Source organism: Astyanax mexicanus, chromosome 4 (assembly GCF_023375975.1).
Source record: "Astyanax mexicanus isolate ESR-SI-001 chromosome 4, AstMex3_surface, whole genome shotgun sequence".
NCBI classification, from domain to species: Eukaryota; Metazoa; Chordata; class Actinopteri; order Characiformes; family Acestrorhamphidae; genus Astyanax; species Astyanax mexicanus.
Window position 1 is genome coordinate 10,356,959 of NC_064411.1, and position 16,440 is coordinate 10,373,398.

The 16,440-nt window shown below is 40.5% G+C and overlaps 3 protein-coding genes across 5 annotated transcripts in view; 2 read left to right on the forward strand and 1 right to left on the reverse strand.

Annotated features, from left to right (window-relative positions):
- Positions 1-3,902, forward strand: part of LOC111190407 (uncharacterized) — a 305,136-nt gene extending 301,234 nt beyond the window's left edge. Inside the window, exons 1-6 of one of the 2 annotated variants that reach the window (XM_049477668.1) lie at positions 283-642; positions 2,212-2,366; positions 2,502-2,595; positions 2,699-3,245; positions 3,331-3,505; positions 3,638-3,902. In XM_049477668.1, the coding sequence (XP_049333625.1) occupies positions 2,242-2,366; positions 2,502-2,595; positions 2,699-3,245; positions 3,331-3,505; positions 3,638-3,875 (1,179 nt within the window). In that variant the 5' untranslated portion in view covers positions 283-642; positions 2,212-2,241 and the 3' untranslated portion in view covers positions 3,876-3,902. Of the gene's footprint in view, positions 1-282; positions 643-2,211; positions 2,367-2,501; positions 2,596-2,698; positions 3,246-3,330; positions 3,506-3,637 lie in introns of those variants that run through there. The other variant, XM_049477669.1, reaches the window with a different exon arrangement.
- Positions 1-16,440, forward strand: part of LOC125801199 (zinc finger protein 271-like) — an 883,173-nt gene that overhangs the window by 458,945 nt on the left and 407,788 nt on the right. The window lies entirely within an intron of this gene.
- Positions 1-16,440, reverse strand: part of LOC111190059 (NLR family CARD domain-containing protein 3-like) — a 260,290-nt gene that overhangs the window by 212,260 nt on the left and 31,590 nt on the right. The gene's annotated exons all lie outside the window — the stretch shown is intronic.

Below are 16,440 nucleotides of genomic sequence, written 5' to 3' on the forward strand. Positions count from 1 at the left end.
TGTGGAGTTATGGGTCACAAAGACACTGATAAAGTGGATAAATGGAGAATGCAAATTATAATAATTTATAATTATATATATTATATATATTTTTTTTTTAAAAAAAATCAAAACAAAAACTCTTTCAAATAAATAGTTTTAATTTATTTCACAAAAGAAATAAAAATTGGCGCTAAAAAGCGGCCAATCAGACTTCTTTAGAGAGTTCAGCGCGCTGAAAGCGGCCAATCAGAATTCTCAGAGGGTCCAACGCACAAAATAGCAGCCAATACATTCCTGTAAGAGACGGAGGCGGGTCATGTTTTGGAAAGTGGGCGTTAACTCTGGTTGTGTTAACTCAGAAAAACTTCTCTGAGACGGAGATGGAGAGAGAGCTTCTGAACAGACTGTTTCAGCTCGTAATATTAAGAACACTAACACTAGAAATCTCCAGAACTCAGCGTTTTTAATCAGAAACAATCAGTAAAGAGCTGAGTGCCGCTGCTGAACCTGTGGATCTACCGTGTGGAGTAAGGGAGGAAAGTTCTCTGACTGTGAGCTGCCCAAACGCTCCTGTTTAGCCCTGGGGAACCTGAAGGTGGACGGAGAACTCTGCTTCAAACTGCGTCTAAAATATGGTGTAAGAACACCGGGAGAGATTCGGTGAGTGTTAAAACACAGAAAAGTGTGTTTTTAGACTGAAATAGCCAAGAGTAAATAGAGCTGTAAAATAGCGCTAATTAGCCTAGCGGCTAACGCCACTCACTATGCTAAGCTAATGCCGTTGAGTGCATTACAAACAGCTAAGCTAATACTGCTAAATAAGCTGTGGGAGAAGCTGTATTAATGTGTATGTACAACGGTGGGGGAAAATAGCACTTATTATAAACTGTATTCAGAATATTTCGGTATTGTTTTTGTAATAATACTGCTGAATGTTAAGCTATTGCTAAGCTACAGACATGTGAATGTAATTGTGTGAACAGTAGAGATGATATGAGTTACTCAGACACTGTTTTCATCTAACTTAAACAGGTCAGTTTTTTTCTTGATAATTGAGTGGACTGAACTTTTGATATAACAGAACATGAGAAGTAAAATGTATTTTATTTGAAGATTTGAGATCTGTGAAAAGAAGGGAAAAGTTTATTGGTTACTGACGTATTTATTTTGACATTTGATTTGTGATACACTTCTGTTCTATTTGTTTATTGATTGTTATTGTTCTTTTGTAACAGTTAAATGTGTGTTTTTGGTTTAGTTGATCTAAATATTTAATCTGAAGGATTCTTAAATAGGTAATACATTTCTAACTCTAAAACTAGACTAAGAAAAGACTAAGACTAGAATAAGTGTAATAATGAAAGGGAACCTAGAAAAGAAGAAATAAATAATTAGTTAGTTAATAAAATAACTGTAAATAGTCTGTAATTAATAGTAATAGTTAATACTTACCAAGGTTAAATAAATAAATCTAGGGAAAAAAAGAAATGGGTGTTTAGGTTTGATTGATACTTTCACTGAAAGGTTAAAGTTGGAACTGAAAGTGAATATTTACCTGTGGTTTGGTCATTAAGATTTTTTTTTTTCTGGGGAAAATTGTACTTTGTGACTACTGCATTTTTAATAACATTTAATACATTTATTTCATGTACTTTGCTCCCAGAACGAACCTAACTGGTCCATTATTATGGTCCATATTGTTAATTTGTGTAACCTTAGTGTACATGTGTCACACGTTCCTGTCTAAAGTGCTACACACACTCTTTGCATTCTCTCAATGAGCTTCAAGAGGTGGTCACCTGAAATGGTTTTCCAACAGTCTTGAAGGAGCTCCCAGAGGTGTTTAGCACTTGTTACTCCTTTGCCTTCACTCTGTGGTCCAGCTCGCCCCAAACCATCTGATTGGGTTCAGGTCTGGTGACTGTGGAGGCCAGGTCATTTTTTGTTAAAGTACAAAACTCCACATGTGTTCATTCATAGTTTTGATGCTTTCAGTTAGAATCTACAATGTAAATAGAAAATAAAGTAAAACTGATTGAATGAGAAGGTGTGTCCAAACTTTTGGCCTGTACTGTATGTATAAAAAAAAATATTGTTACTGCGCAAAAGCGAACGTGACATCAGAGAGCAGAAGGAGGATTAGCGAGGCACAGCTAATGGCTCAATTGTGCCCTGTTATTCCTTAAAAACGAGAATTAGCTTATAACGCTTAATCCACCTTCTTTCCAGAAATCGGCACATTTTTGGTTAGAGGACACAATGAGGCACCAGCAGTGCCCTATTTGCCATGTCACATACTCAAATCTTCCTAAGCATCTGACGGGATTCCACAACGTGGTGAATCCCAAAGAGAAGGCCCTGCTCCTGAGCCTCTCCAGCGGACGGTAACTACTACTTATAAATATAACAGAATAGTTACTTTTATACTTAATACTCGACTACTTGTAAAAAATGTTTTTTTAATTTAAACATATTTTTATATAGAATTGCCTAAACTAAAATATATTATTAATATTTAGCGTGAAGGGATTGTTCCGATGTGAGGAGCCTCAATGCGGGAAAACGGTTAAAAGGCTTGACAGGCATTACGCAGAATGCCACATTGATAAAACGGTATGTGAAACAAATTGTTCGCTTTTTATTACAGGATGTTAGTAATACTTTTAGTAATAATACTTATTAGCTAATGTTTCTTTTGTGTTTACATGTTTTATAGCTCGATGAAGCTAAGAGCATCGTCACAAGGTGCAAAAAACAATACATTCTGGAGCAGCTAGGAAAACTGAGGGAAACCCATCCTCAGGTGCTGATGGTCAGCGTGCTGGATTTGGGCTGCCAGGACGACCGATGGACCCGACCACCCCCCAACGCACCAGCAACGGCGAACCTAGCCTGCAGCCAGGGACATCAACGGACCTCCCGCCTGAAAGCGGAAGTCCTGGGGAGGTCCATAGACATCCCACCCGACACTGAAACACCTGGAATGTCCACAGATGTCAAACCAGAGCCAGTGCCGGCGGAGACCACCCAGGACCTCACACCCAACTGCTCAAACACAGACTGCCAGCGGCTTCTGAGAGAAAATCAGGAACTCAAGGCACGTCTGGGTTTGGGCAAGGGAGAATGCCCCAGGCAGGACTGCCAGCATAAAAGCCAGGAGCTCTCCAGGCTGGTGCAGCTCTACATGGCAAGCCCCCAGAAAAAGCTCCGAAATAAATTTTCCAGAAAGGATGATTTTGAAACAGAGCATACCCCAAAATATGGTATGTGCGTCTATTAGCATTTTCATATTAAAGGCAAAAATGTTTTTTCCAATTTTCCAATTCATGTAAATATTATATTTTCCAGAACAAGTCCTACAAGACTTTTTTGTCTTCTGTGTCGGGGCCAATCCTTCAAGCAAAGTAAAAGACAATGGCAGTACCTGCCGGAGCCACGTCCGCAGGTTTCTTTTGTTTGCAGGAGAGGGCAAGCTCCTGAAGGGGGACTTTTCCTTTTTAGCCGACTCAACGAAGATTGCAGAGTAAGTATTAAAAATTATACTTACCTTTAATTAGTGTAAGTTATACTTACCATTAATTTGTTATCCAACTGTGGTTTTTAAATTAACACTTTGTTTGTGTTTGTATTTTGTTCTATGTTCTATTGTTTACAGGTGGGTGGAGGTTCTGAAAACAGACCGAAACAAACCCACGACCATAAGAATTAATCTAGTAAACATCCACAAGTTCGTCAAATTCCTAAAAGACCTGCCTGCAACCCAAACAAAACTCAGTGTGAGGGACTTCCAAAGAATCCATGCACAGATAAAGGCGTGCCTGAAGGATCTACAGAAGGATGTCACTGTACATAGCAGAGGAAGGCAGTTGAGACAAAGGACACAAACTCATTAAGTTATCTAAAATACTTAATACTCTGTATTAAAGGTCCGTTACTTGCAAGATCTGGCCGTTAGCGCCTGGTCGTCAAGTTCAGCCGGTTGTTAGTCAAACTGTATGTGTAAGAAAGAAATGAACTCCTTGTGAGTGGAAGTCGTTCCCAGAGCTCTGTTTTAATAAAGTGTTAATTGCTGAAGATGAAGTATCCTGTCTCTCTGTAACTTATCTCTACTTCAGGATTCCATCAAAGAAGTTCGTTTTGAGTCTGTTTATTAAAGTTAGAGGGTGTTTGCTTTGTTTCAGTGATTTAGGTCAGTGGTAATTGGTTATGTTTTGGATTTTAGCTTTTTTTTGGGAGGGAAAGGGCGAATATTGGCGATTTCCATGTGTTTAGATGATAGTTAGAACTGTATTTAAATATATTTTTAGCCAATGAGGGTGAAAAGAACGTACAGGGTCAAGGAAAGCGGTAATAACGTCCAGGTCGGACAGTGCTGCGATGATAACTAAGTAATCCAGCTACATTTAAGTAATATTTTCACCTTCATTACTAATTTTTGAAATTTTAAGTTTTTTATTAATTTTTTTGCCCTGTGTGTGGGGAGACATATCCGACAGCACAGTCCAACCCAGCCCGCCCTGGGGTCACAGTCACAGCCAAGCCCAGTGTACTAGAGCTTAGATTGGTCCCAAAAAATCAGACCCGACCCTGCCTGAGCCCGTGCACGTTCTGCCCGAGCCGAGCCGACCCTTAAACGGCCTGTTTTCGGGCTGTTCGAATGAGCGAAATCTGTTCATAATGATGTAATTATTAACACCGAAACACTGAAGGAGCATAAACCTAGTATTTAATAAAAAATGTTTTTTAAGAACAGCTGGATTGTGCGGCCAGAGCTGTGTGATTATAACATTTTAACTGGGGCACCTTTTTTTAAACAGTTTAACTTGTAAATTACAGGGTTATAATAGTTTTGAACAATTTACTATAGTTAAATTTTATTTTGTTTTCACTTTTTCTCTTCAAATTCAGTTAGTTTTAAGTCGTATTTGGAGTGGGTTTGCTAGGAATGCTGTGGGAAATCTCTTTGGACACTGTAGAGCTTAGATTCTCTGCCCGAAGCCCGATCCAAACTCGGGTCAGGGAATCTAAGCTCTACAGTGTCCCAGCCGCAGGAGGAGGGGGAGACCTGCCGTAGCCCTCGCTGTGCCCGAGAAATTCTTCAATTAAAAGAGGAACTTCGGGCTGCTCGTGAAGGAAAAAGAAACAGGAAAACGTCTCTACAGTAGTCTCCCATATCCCGCGTTTTTTAATTTTAATTATTCTGAAATCTGTTCAGAATAATGTAATGAACACTGCAACACTGAAAGAGCGCAGACCAATTATTTAAAACAAATGTGTAAGAACAGCTAAACACAGCGCTACACGTCAAACGCGTGGAGAAGCTCCCAGATCTGCATGATTATAACATTCTAACTGGTGAATTATTTGAAAGGTTATAATAGTTTTGAATTCTTCATTATAGTTTAATTTTATTTTCACCTTTTCTCATCCAATTCAGTTAGTTTTAATTGGTTTTTAGAGTGAACTCTACAGGTTTCCCCAATTTTCACCAAAATGATCAACTACCATCAACACCACCTGCTCTTAAACTGCTGGAGTGGAAACAGTGCTTATAAACTTTATAAACTCTCAATTCAGTTCCAGTAAGTTACTTTTTTCTGTTAATTACTGTTTTTATTAGTTTTAGTTAACGAAAATGTTTTTTTTACTTTCAGTTTTAGGTTTTTCATTTGTTTTTTGTTAATGATAATACTTGGATATTTGGTTATATTGTGATTATCATGCCAGAGCTTTATATAAAATAAAAATAGCATTACAAATAGGTGCCTATGTCACAGACTATTTCCTGGTGCCCGAGGAATGTGGTTGGAAATCTCGGGTCGGGTCCGGGCAGATAATCTGTTTTTTTCCTCCAATTTGGTTATCCAATTGTCCCACCCCTTTTTGTGCATCCCCATCACCGGTGGCACCTGTGACTCTTGGAGTATGTGGATGAGCAGACACCTCTTCCGACACGTGTGAGGTCAGTCAGCCCTTTTTTTTCAGCTGCTGCTGATGAATAATTGCCTGAGCAGCTAGCGTGCTCGGAGGAAAGCACAGCGGCTCGGTTCCGATTCATCCGCTCACAGACGCCTCGTGCCGCCCGGCGCCACCTTAAAACGTGATGGGGAGAGAGCGCCATCTACCCACCCGGAGGGAGCAGGGCCAATTGTGCTCCCTCTGAGCACCGGCAGCTGATGGCAAAGTGTCAACCGGTGGATTAAATGTAATGTGGTGCCATAGTAGTGGCCTCATAATGACATACTTTATTTGATGCTAACAGAAGGGGTACATTGTTGCCCTTTTTATTTTTTCGCCCCTGCCCCTTGAATGTTGTTAGACATCTCACCAATCATTCTCCCCAGCAACCAAAGAACCAATCCTTGCCTAAGTATAACTATAAATATAAACAAAATCTGTTTAGAGTACTTTTACCTCAGATATTTTTTAGTGTTCATAATATTTAAAAAGTAATTTTTTACTAGTAAACATTTAACAAATATCTGCAATTATATTTGCCACTAGTAATAAAGTGATTATAGACAAGAGAGAATATATTTCACTGGAAACATATGTCTAACTAGATTGCACTTCCTACAGAAACTGCGAGTGTGATTGCAGTGCTGGCTGGTATCTGCTATGGTGTTGCTAAGGTGTTGCTAAGTGGTTGCTAAGGTGTTGCTATCGTATCCAGGGTGGTTGCTAAGGTGTTGCTAAGTGGTTGCTAAGGTGTTGCTAAGTGGTTGCTAGGTGGTTGCTAAGGTGTTGCTAGGTGGTTGCTAAGGTGTTGCAATGGTATCCGGGGTGGTTGCTAAGGTGTTGCTAGGTGGTTGCTAGGCGGTTGCTAAGGTGTTGCTATGGTATCCGGGGTGGTTGCTAAGGTGTTGCTAGGTGGTTGCTAGGGTGTTGCTAGGCGGTTGCTAAGGTGTTGCTATGGTATCCGGGGTGGTTGCTAAGGTGTTGCTAGGTGGTTGCTAGGTGGTGGCTAAGGTGTTGCTAGGCGGTTGCTAAGGTGTTGCTATGGTATCCGGGGTGGTTGCTAAGGTGTTGCTAGGTGGTTGCTAGGTGGTTGCTAAGGTGTTGCTAGGCGGTTGCTAAGGTGTTGCTATGGTATCCGGGGTGGTTGCTAAGGTGTTGCTAGGTGGTTGCTAGGTGGTTGGTAGGGTGTTGCTAGGCGGTTGCTAAGGTGTTGCTATGGTATCCGGGGTGGTTGCTAAGGTGTTGCTAGGTGGTTGCTAGGTGGTTGCTAAGGTGTTGCTAGCCGGTTGCTAAGGTGTTGCTATGGTATCCGGGGTGGTTGCTAAGGTGTTGCTAGGTGGTTGCTAGGGTGTTGCTAGGCGGTTGCTAAGGTGTTGCTATGGTATCTGGGGTGGTTGCTAAGGTGTTGCTAAGGTGTTGCTAGGTGGTTGCTAGGTGGTTGCTAGGCGGTTGCTAAGGTGTTGCTATGGTATCCGGGGTGGTTGCTAAGGTGTTGCTAGGTGGTTGCTAGGTGGTTGCTAGGGTGTTGCTAGGCGGTTGCTAAGGTGTTGCTATGGTATCCGTGGTGGTTGCTAAGGTGTTGCTAAGTGGTTGCTAGGTGGTTGCTAAGGTGTTGCTAGGCGGTTGCAAAGGTGTTGCTATGGTATCCGGGGTGGTTGCTAAGGTGTTGCTAGGTGGTTGCTAGGTGGTTGCTAGAGTGTTGCTAGGCGGTTGCTAAGGTGTTGCTATGGTATCCAGGGTGGTTGCTAAGGTGTTGCTAGGTGGTTGCTAGGTGGTTGCTAGGGTGTTGCTAGGCGGTTGCTAAGGTGTTGCTACGGTATCCGGGGTGGTTGCTAAGGTGTTGCTAGGTGGTTGCTAGGTGGTTGCTAGGGTGTTGCTAGGCGGTTGCTAAGGTGTTGCTATGGTATCCGGGGTGGTTGCTAAGGTGTTGCTAGGTGGTTGCTAGGTGGTTGCTAAGGTGTTGCTGGGCGGTTGCTAAGGTGTTGCTATGGTATCCGGGGTGGTTGCTAAGGTGTTGCTAGGTGGTTGCTAGGTGGTTGCTAGGTGGTTGCTAGGCGGTTGCTAAGGTGTTGCTATGGTATCCGGGGTGGTTGCTAAGGTGTTGCTAAGTGGTTGCTATGCGGTTGCTAAGGTGTTGCTAGGCGGTTGCTAAGGTGTTGCTATGGTATCCGGGGAGGTTGCTAAGGTGTTGCTAGGTGGTTGCTAGGTGGTTGCTAAGGTGTTGCTAGGCGGTTGCTAAGGTGTTGCTATGGTATCTGTGGTGGTTGCTATGGTGTTTCTAGGTGGTTGCTAGGTGATTTATATGCATAAATTAGATTAAATGGTGTTTGCACGTTGCTACGCAACGTGCAAATACATCAATTAGCTATGCACGCTAGGTTGCTCTGGCCGTTCGGGGGTGTCCAAACTTTTGACCCGTGGCTCCATTACACACAGTACTGGGGGGCCGGGGTGTCCAAACTTTTGACCCATGGCTCCATTACACACAGTACTGGGGGGCCGGGGTGTCCAAACTTTTGACCTAATGCTGTTTTATCCCATAGCTGCTCCATTACACACAGTACTGGAGTTCTAGCTACCTGTCCTTCGATCTAGCTGCCGTCCTCCGATTGGCCCCATTCATTCCTATGGGGCCACTTCGTACGACATTCGTACGAAATCTGTACGTCGTAACGTTTCGTAACGCATATTTTCGGAAAGAGCTCAATAAGTTCTACAGGTCCTCAATTGGTTTCATCTTCGTATCTCAAAAATTGCGACGTCCACGGACGTGCAAAGTTCTGCCCATTCATTTTCTATGGGCAAAAAAACGCGTACTTACGAAGTTTTTACGAAAAACGTAAGTCCGATCGGAAAGCTGTATACAAGCCCACCATTCCCGATATGTACGAACGTTTTCTCTTTTGAACGAAGTCGATATTTCGAAAACTGCGGCACTAGTTAACCGGACAAAAAACAGGTGGAATAATAATAATAAGAAGAAGAAGAAGAAGAATAAGACTTAAGAAGAACAATACTGTGATTGCATTACTGCAATCACACTAATTATTAATTCTAATTCAAAAGTTATTGTATATATCCATAACTGGAGACTTTACTAGTAAAAATATAAATCAATTGTAACATACGCCCAGTCAGAATTACATTGAGGGAATGAGGTAGTATCTGAAATGAGAGATGGATCGCTGGTGTGATTTTAGGCTAAACTGGCTTGCCTTGGCCCACCTTGCATTTTTACATTTGTTTGCAAGCAGTATTATGGAAAGTTAGTTTGCCTAAAATGACACCAGTGATATATATCCTAACTTACAGGTAAAATCTCAAATTACAGACCTCTTAATGCAGCTTCTACTAGTATGAACTCTCATTTCAGACATTGGCTATGAAACTATCACTAATAATTATATCAGATCTATAGATATATAAATATATTCTTACTTGTTTTATTAAGATGACATATACTTCATGTAATGTTACTATTTGTTTAAATGGGACTTCAAGTTTTTACTAGTAAAAACTCCAGTTATCGTTATTTAATATCTTTTTTATGAATTCTTATTGTTCAGGTGTTAATTTGTCTGATACCAAATATCTCTGAAATAATTTCTCACTAGCAAAAAGTGTATTTTGTATATATATTGAACCTAAATACAGATATCTACATGTAATTATCTGATTCACATAGCATTTCACTCTATCTTGCCTATAATCACTTTATTACTACTAAAACTCCAGATATCAAGTAAATTCTGAATAGTACAAATGTTAATTTGTGTAATTGAATTTTAATAGTAAAAATGGGCATTCTGTAAGTGAGATTTCATGTAAAGCAATGGAAACATTTTACTAGTAAAAACTACACTAATGATCCTGGTAATAAAACTAGTCAAAATCAATTTATAGATCTGATTTAGATTTCATTATTATTATTTTTATTATTATTAAATTGTGCATAGCTAGCTAAAATGGCTTGTGATTCTTGTGCACACAGTCTACTCTCTAACCCTGAATTGTAATATAGAGATTATGAGTTATGTGTATGTGTTTTTTTTTCTAGATGGAACAAAACTTTGGAAGCGGAGAGGAGCCAGAGAGGAGGCTCCATTCGACTCAAATGTGTGGCAAAAGTCACCCAGTCAATTGCAACATCTTTCATTTTCGAAGAGACGGTGTCAGCTGACCTTCAAACTAAACACCTCTGTGCACTGGGGGATGGGTCGTCAGTGTATAGCCCAACACTGACAGAAAGCAAAGTGGCCCTTGACCGTACCTATATGTTTAGAAATCTTGGAATAAAAAATCTGAAGGCATACATAAATGCCAACACTGAAATTTACAGGACAAATAACATGCAATGAAAACCTGTACACTACTGTCTGAAATTTTCATTTAAGTTTTTGAAACATCCTTTCACAAAAACTTATAAATACAAGTACAATACTTAAGAAATAAAAAAAAATCTAAATAAATCAATGCTCAATTTTTTTTGCATATAGCAAAATAAAAACACGACATCCCTGTCAAACATAAGCCTATATAACTAACTAACTAAAAATAACTTTAAATTACAAAAGAGGCAGAGCGTCTTACTCTTTTGTAAACATATTTAACAGGTCAAAGCAGAAGTGTTTCAACCAGGATAAAAAATACAAGAAGCCTTTATATGCATATAAAAGGAACATGACATCCCCGTCAAATAATCAAACCTATAGGCTTTATGAGTTATAAATAACTTAGTTACAACATAAGCTACAAAAATGCTTCAGCCAGAATACAAGAAGTATTCATATACATAAAAACAACAAGATATTCCCCTCAAATATACAAACCTATAGGCTTTATCAACTATAAATAACTCAGTTACAACATAAGCTATAAAAGTGCTTCAGCCAGAATACAAGTATTCATATACATAAAGGGAGCATGATATTCCTGTCACATAAACAAACCTAAAGGATTCATAAAGTTAACTTAGCTATACATAAGCTTTAAAAGTGCTTCAGTCAGTATAAGGAAAATATTGTATGTAGTGGAGTTATTTAAGGAGGTGGAACAGATCAGATGTATTAACGTTACCGCTGCTGGTCGGCTCCACTCTCCGGCACAATTTGCAGCAAACTGAAGTTTATCAGACCTTCTAAAGTCGAACCAAATCCTCACCACTGAATTAGACCTCCGTCCTTCAATTAATCACTTGTGGAAGCGACAGGTGCATTTATTTTGCAGCCGAACGCTGCCTGAGCGGACACGAGGCTGACCGCTGCCCGAGCGGACACGAGGCTGCCCGAGTGGACCCAAGGCTGACCGCTGCCCGAGCGGACACGAGGCTGACCGCTGCCCGAGCGGAAACGAGGCTGATCGCTGCCCGAGCGGAAACGAGGCTGATCGCTGCCCGAGCGGACACGAGGCTGATCGCTGCCCGAGCGGACCCGAGGCTGATCGCTGCCCGAGCTGACCCGAGGCTGATCGCTGCCCGAGCGGACCCGAGGCTCATCGCTGCCCGAGCGGACACGAGGCTAACTGCTGCCCGAGCAGAAACGAGGCTGATCGCTGCCCAAGTGGACACGAGGCTAACTGCTGCCCGAGCGGACACGAGGCTAATCGCTGCCCGAGCGGACACGAGGCTAACCGCTGCCCGAGCGGACACGAGGCTAATCGCTGCCCGAGAATTTCAGATGTGAACCTAGCCTACCCGAGCCTAGCCTAGCCTAGCCAAATCTAACCTAGCCTAGCCTCTAGCCTATCTGGCTACCAGCCTGTGTGACTACGTCCTCACGCACAGACATAGCTCAGCTACGGAGACTGTGTTCAGCTCTGGGGTGAGCTTACACCACTAAAAAATGCCTGTCCGTGTAAATAATACATATCGATATACCACAAAAATGATATCACCGTTATTGAAACATTTCTTATCGCGATAAATACCGATATCGAATTATTGTCCAGGCCTAGTTGTAATCACCATCATTATACATATTCTGAAATTCAAACAACAACCAGCCATTGATAAAATACTCCTTAAAATGTCTTTCAATTTATGTTTTTTTTGTGATTTCATATATCTTAGGAGTAAATAAAACAGATTACCAAGTTAGACTTTTTCAAATTTATTTCTATTTTTATACCATGTCCACTGTAGTGGACATCAGGATGATTTTTATCTACAAAACAATGAAATTTAACAAATTACACAATAACAATAATACCAGGATATATTAGACTTTCATTCTGTATTCATTTTCGTTTGTTGAATTTAGGGATTTAAAAGAAACAAGTTCTGTTTACCTGAAAGCTTATTTATTCTCTTTTGCATTCTCATGTGTAGAACAGTTGATCTAAAATCTTTCACTGCTGTTGAATTAATTTTGAACAATTTTTGTTGATTTATTCTACAGAAATACTGAACTTCTTCGGAACTAAAAACTTGATTAGTCCTTCATTTTTTGCATGTTGGGTTTTTTTATTTTGCGATGATAATCCAGGAAGCAGTTTCTTCTTTTGGTAATGCACATGTAACACCTCTGCTAAAAAAGCAGACTACTACCCTTTCTCTCTAAAACACTAGAAAGAACAGTTTTAAATCAGGTCTCTGGCTTCCTCTCCCAGAATGACCTTCTGGACCAGAACCAATCTGGATTCAAAAAAAGGACACTGTACCGAGACGGCTGTGTTGTCTGTGACTGAAGCGTTAAAAACTGCCAGAGCTGCAGGTCACTCCTCAGTGCTCATTCTGCTGGACCTCTCGGCCGCCTTCGACACGGTCAACTACGACTTCCTCCTAACTATACTTTCAAACATGGGGATCTCAGACAATGTGCTGTCATGGTTTAGATCATACCTCACTGGGCGCTTGTTCAAGGTGTCGTGGCAAGGACAGCTGTCCTCAGCCCACTCCCTATCCACTGGGGTTCCCCAGGGTTCGGTACTGGGTCCCCTTCTCTTCTCAATATACACTGCCTCTCTTGTTCAGGTAATCCACTCACATGGCTTTTCCTACCATTGCTTTGCTGATGACAGCCAGCTATACCTGTCATTCTCACCTGAAGATCACTCAATCTCTGCACGGATATCGCAGTGTCTCTCTGACAAATCCTCATGGATGAAGGAGCATCCCCTTCAATTAAATCTCTCAAAGACTGAGCTTCTGGTCATACCAGCAAAACCATCCCTTCAACACAACTTCTCTATAAGCATCGACTCTCTCTCTCTCACCGACAAAGGTCGCCAGGAACCTGTGTGTTATGGTTGATGACCAGCTCTCCTTCACGCACCATGTGGCCTCAGTTGCTCAATCCTGCTGCTTTGGGCTTTATAACATCAGGAAAATTAGACCGTTTCTGATGCAACAGGCCACCCAATTCCTGGTACAAGCAGTCGTCATCTCACGCCTCGACTACTGCAATGCCCTGCTAACTGGCCTCCCGGCCTGCGTAGTAAAACCACTCCAAATGATCCAGAATGCAGCAGCACGTCTGGTCTTCAACCAGCCAAAACGGGCACATGTCACCCCGCTGCTCATTGAGCTCCATTGGCTACCAGTTGATGCTCGCATCAAATTCAAAACTCTTACAATTGCCTACAAGGTGGTGATAGAACAGCTCCTTCCTACCTGCACTCACTCCTGAAGGCTTACGCCACCTCCCGCCCAATGCTCTCCTTCAATGAACGTCGCCTCGCTTTGCCTAAAATTCACACAAAGCAATCCAGACTGTTCTTATACAGAGTTCCCCAACGGTGTAACAAACTATCTTCTACTACCAGATCAGGAGAATCTCTCACTATCTTTAATAAACTCCTAAAAACTGAGCATTTCAAAGTGCACTTACTCTCCTAACACCTCTAAAAAACTACTTCTAAACTCATTTCCTTCTTTCCCTCCTTCACTCCTCTATCCGATTATTTCCCTTTGACCTCCTTTAGGCCCTATATAAAGATGTTTTACCTTCTATTCCTTTTAGTACTTGACTATTGTAAGTCGCTTTGGACAAAAGCGTCTGCCAAATGTAATGTAATGTAATGTTAATAGTAACATATTATAAAGATGACAGGTTTCATACCTCTGAAGGTTAGACACCTCTCACCCAGCAAGAAGGACATGAAGTATTTGTGGCATTAGCTGTACAATGTTAGCATCTCATAAAAGCGTAGTAGTTCTGAAGCTGAATTTAGCCAACTGTTAGGAAAACGTTTCTTTGTGCTGCAAGTCTAAGTATTTTTCTCTCTGTAACTGGACTGCAATCACGTAAAGTATACACTTAGTCCACGATACAACTCATTTAGGTTTGGATCCAGGCAGGAGTTCGAGTACCCCTGCACTAGCATATCACAAATTCATAAATAATTAATACATTGGGAAATGTAAATAAATAATAACAAATAAATCAAAAGAAAAATTTAACTATGTTATTAAAGAAATCCATAAATAACTGTTATTGATTTTGGGAGTGGATTTCCCTGGTGAGTGCTGATTAGGTGTAGGTCATGTTCGCAGCAGAGAGAAAGTACTCCAAGCAAGATGCAGTTTTCCCTTTATTAGCCAACGTAGCTCTAAACTAACACATACAGGAGGAAGCTTCAACTGAACTCAGTGTGTGCTGAACTTTAAGTAGCAGCCTATTAGCAGCCCCGCCCCCATTCGATTAAACCTGGTGCTCATTACCTTAATTATGTCTCTGATTGTCTGACTGGCTGCCCTTCCTAACAATAACAATTTATTTAGATATTTCTTTTATATGCATTAATAATGCATTTATTTGTATATTATTTGGATTTTCCTTTAACGTTTTAATCACTATATTAGTTTTACTGAGTGATTTACTTACATTTATATTTATTTATTTATTTGTAATTTTGTCAGTTTTGGTCTTCCATACGTAATGGCCATCACTAGTGTAAAGCGTCCTCACAGGAGGAAGCGTATTTTTATCATGTGCGCACATGTAACGCAGAAATTATAATTAGGTATAACATTATTATGCTAAGAAGTAACAGTATTGTGGGCTAATATTTAATAATAAAAATTAATAGTAAAAAAAAAAAGTCTGGCATGCTGTCAGCTTTTACTAGTCACTGCGTATCGTGCAAAATATATAAAAAACAACAGAAAAGAGAACACAGCTACTAAAAGAGCTATTAAATAAAGAGAAAAGTAAACAGCTGTGAACTTAATTGTTGTTCCCCCACCTTTGTCTTTATTGTAAGCCATAGGGATGTCATATACATTGCTCACTGGTATTCCAGTTTTATTCACAGCTTTCAATAAGTAATAAGACACTTACTAAGAACTAAATTGAATTTTTTACACACATACTATTAATAAATTCTGCATATAAATGTACTAAAATAAGATTATCACTCAGATATTTCAGTTCTTTTACAACCTGTTCTTACTGGTTTGAGTTCACTCCATGTGACTTTAAGTTATTGAAATATTTGAATGTGTGAAGTGAATGAATCAAACAGAAGCTTCTGTATTAAAAGAGTAAGTTAATTCCTCAGAACGTACTGTACAACAATTTAGAAAGAACACACATCCTGGTCCTGTTCCTGTCTGTTCTCATGTCTGTGTGTTTTCCCCACGTGACCTGTGCTCCTCTGTGTCTCTTCCCGGTTATTTTCCACCATGCGTGTCCCATTTGTAGCTCCACCCCCTATAGCCCCAGGTGTTTCCACTTCTAGTGTGTTTCCTGTTTGTATAATTGTCCCCCTGTGCCACTTTGTCTTTGTCGGTCTTTGCACCAACTACTGTTGTTTGTCTCTCAGCGTTTCCTCTGTGCCTCTTTGCGTTTCCCATTGCCCTAGTTTCTTGTTCCGTGTCCTAGTTTAGTGTTTATTTTCTTGTTTATTTCGTTGTTTATATTTCCCTGTTTATTTCCTAGTTTACTCCCTTGCCCTGTTTAGTTTTGTGTTATTTTTAGTTACTTGTTTGTTTCTTTGTCCACAGCCACCCTGTTGTATATTATCGTTAACCCCTCGTTTGTTTTGGTTTGTTTCATTGTTCTTAGTTTATTTGTGTATTTATATATTTAATAGATTATGCCCTTACCTGCACTTGCGTCCGCCTCCTCGACTCCCTGCCTGGCACTTCCTGACAACATAAGACTAAAGGTAACTTTATTTCTCTATAACATAAAAAAAATACAAAACAAGGATTTAAAAAAGAAACAGAATTCACTAATAAAAAAAAAAGCTTTGAACAATATTTTTGTTGTCTTTCAACAGAATGAGCAAGAAGCAACACCACCACCATTACCAGGTGCTGCAGTGCGAACGAGAGAGCGTGCTGCTGAGTACAATTTTAGCACTGACCTGATTCAGGTCACTAGTAAAAAAAAAAAAAAAAGGAAATTGTTGGAGCGTTCTGTGACACATCCAAGATTTTCCTTGTTTCCAGTTTAAGAAATCTAAAGAAGGCGAGACATACATACTTTCCCGAAAATGTTTCTCACACAGGGTTCAGGTATCTTCCACACACCTGCACTGAGTGTGTCTGAGGACTGA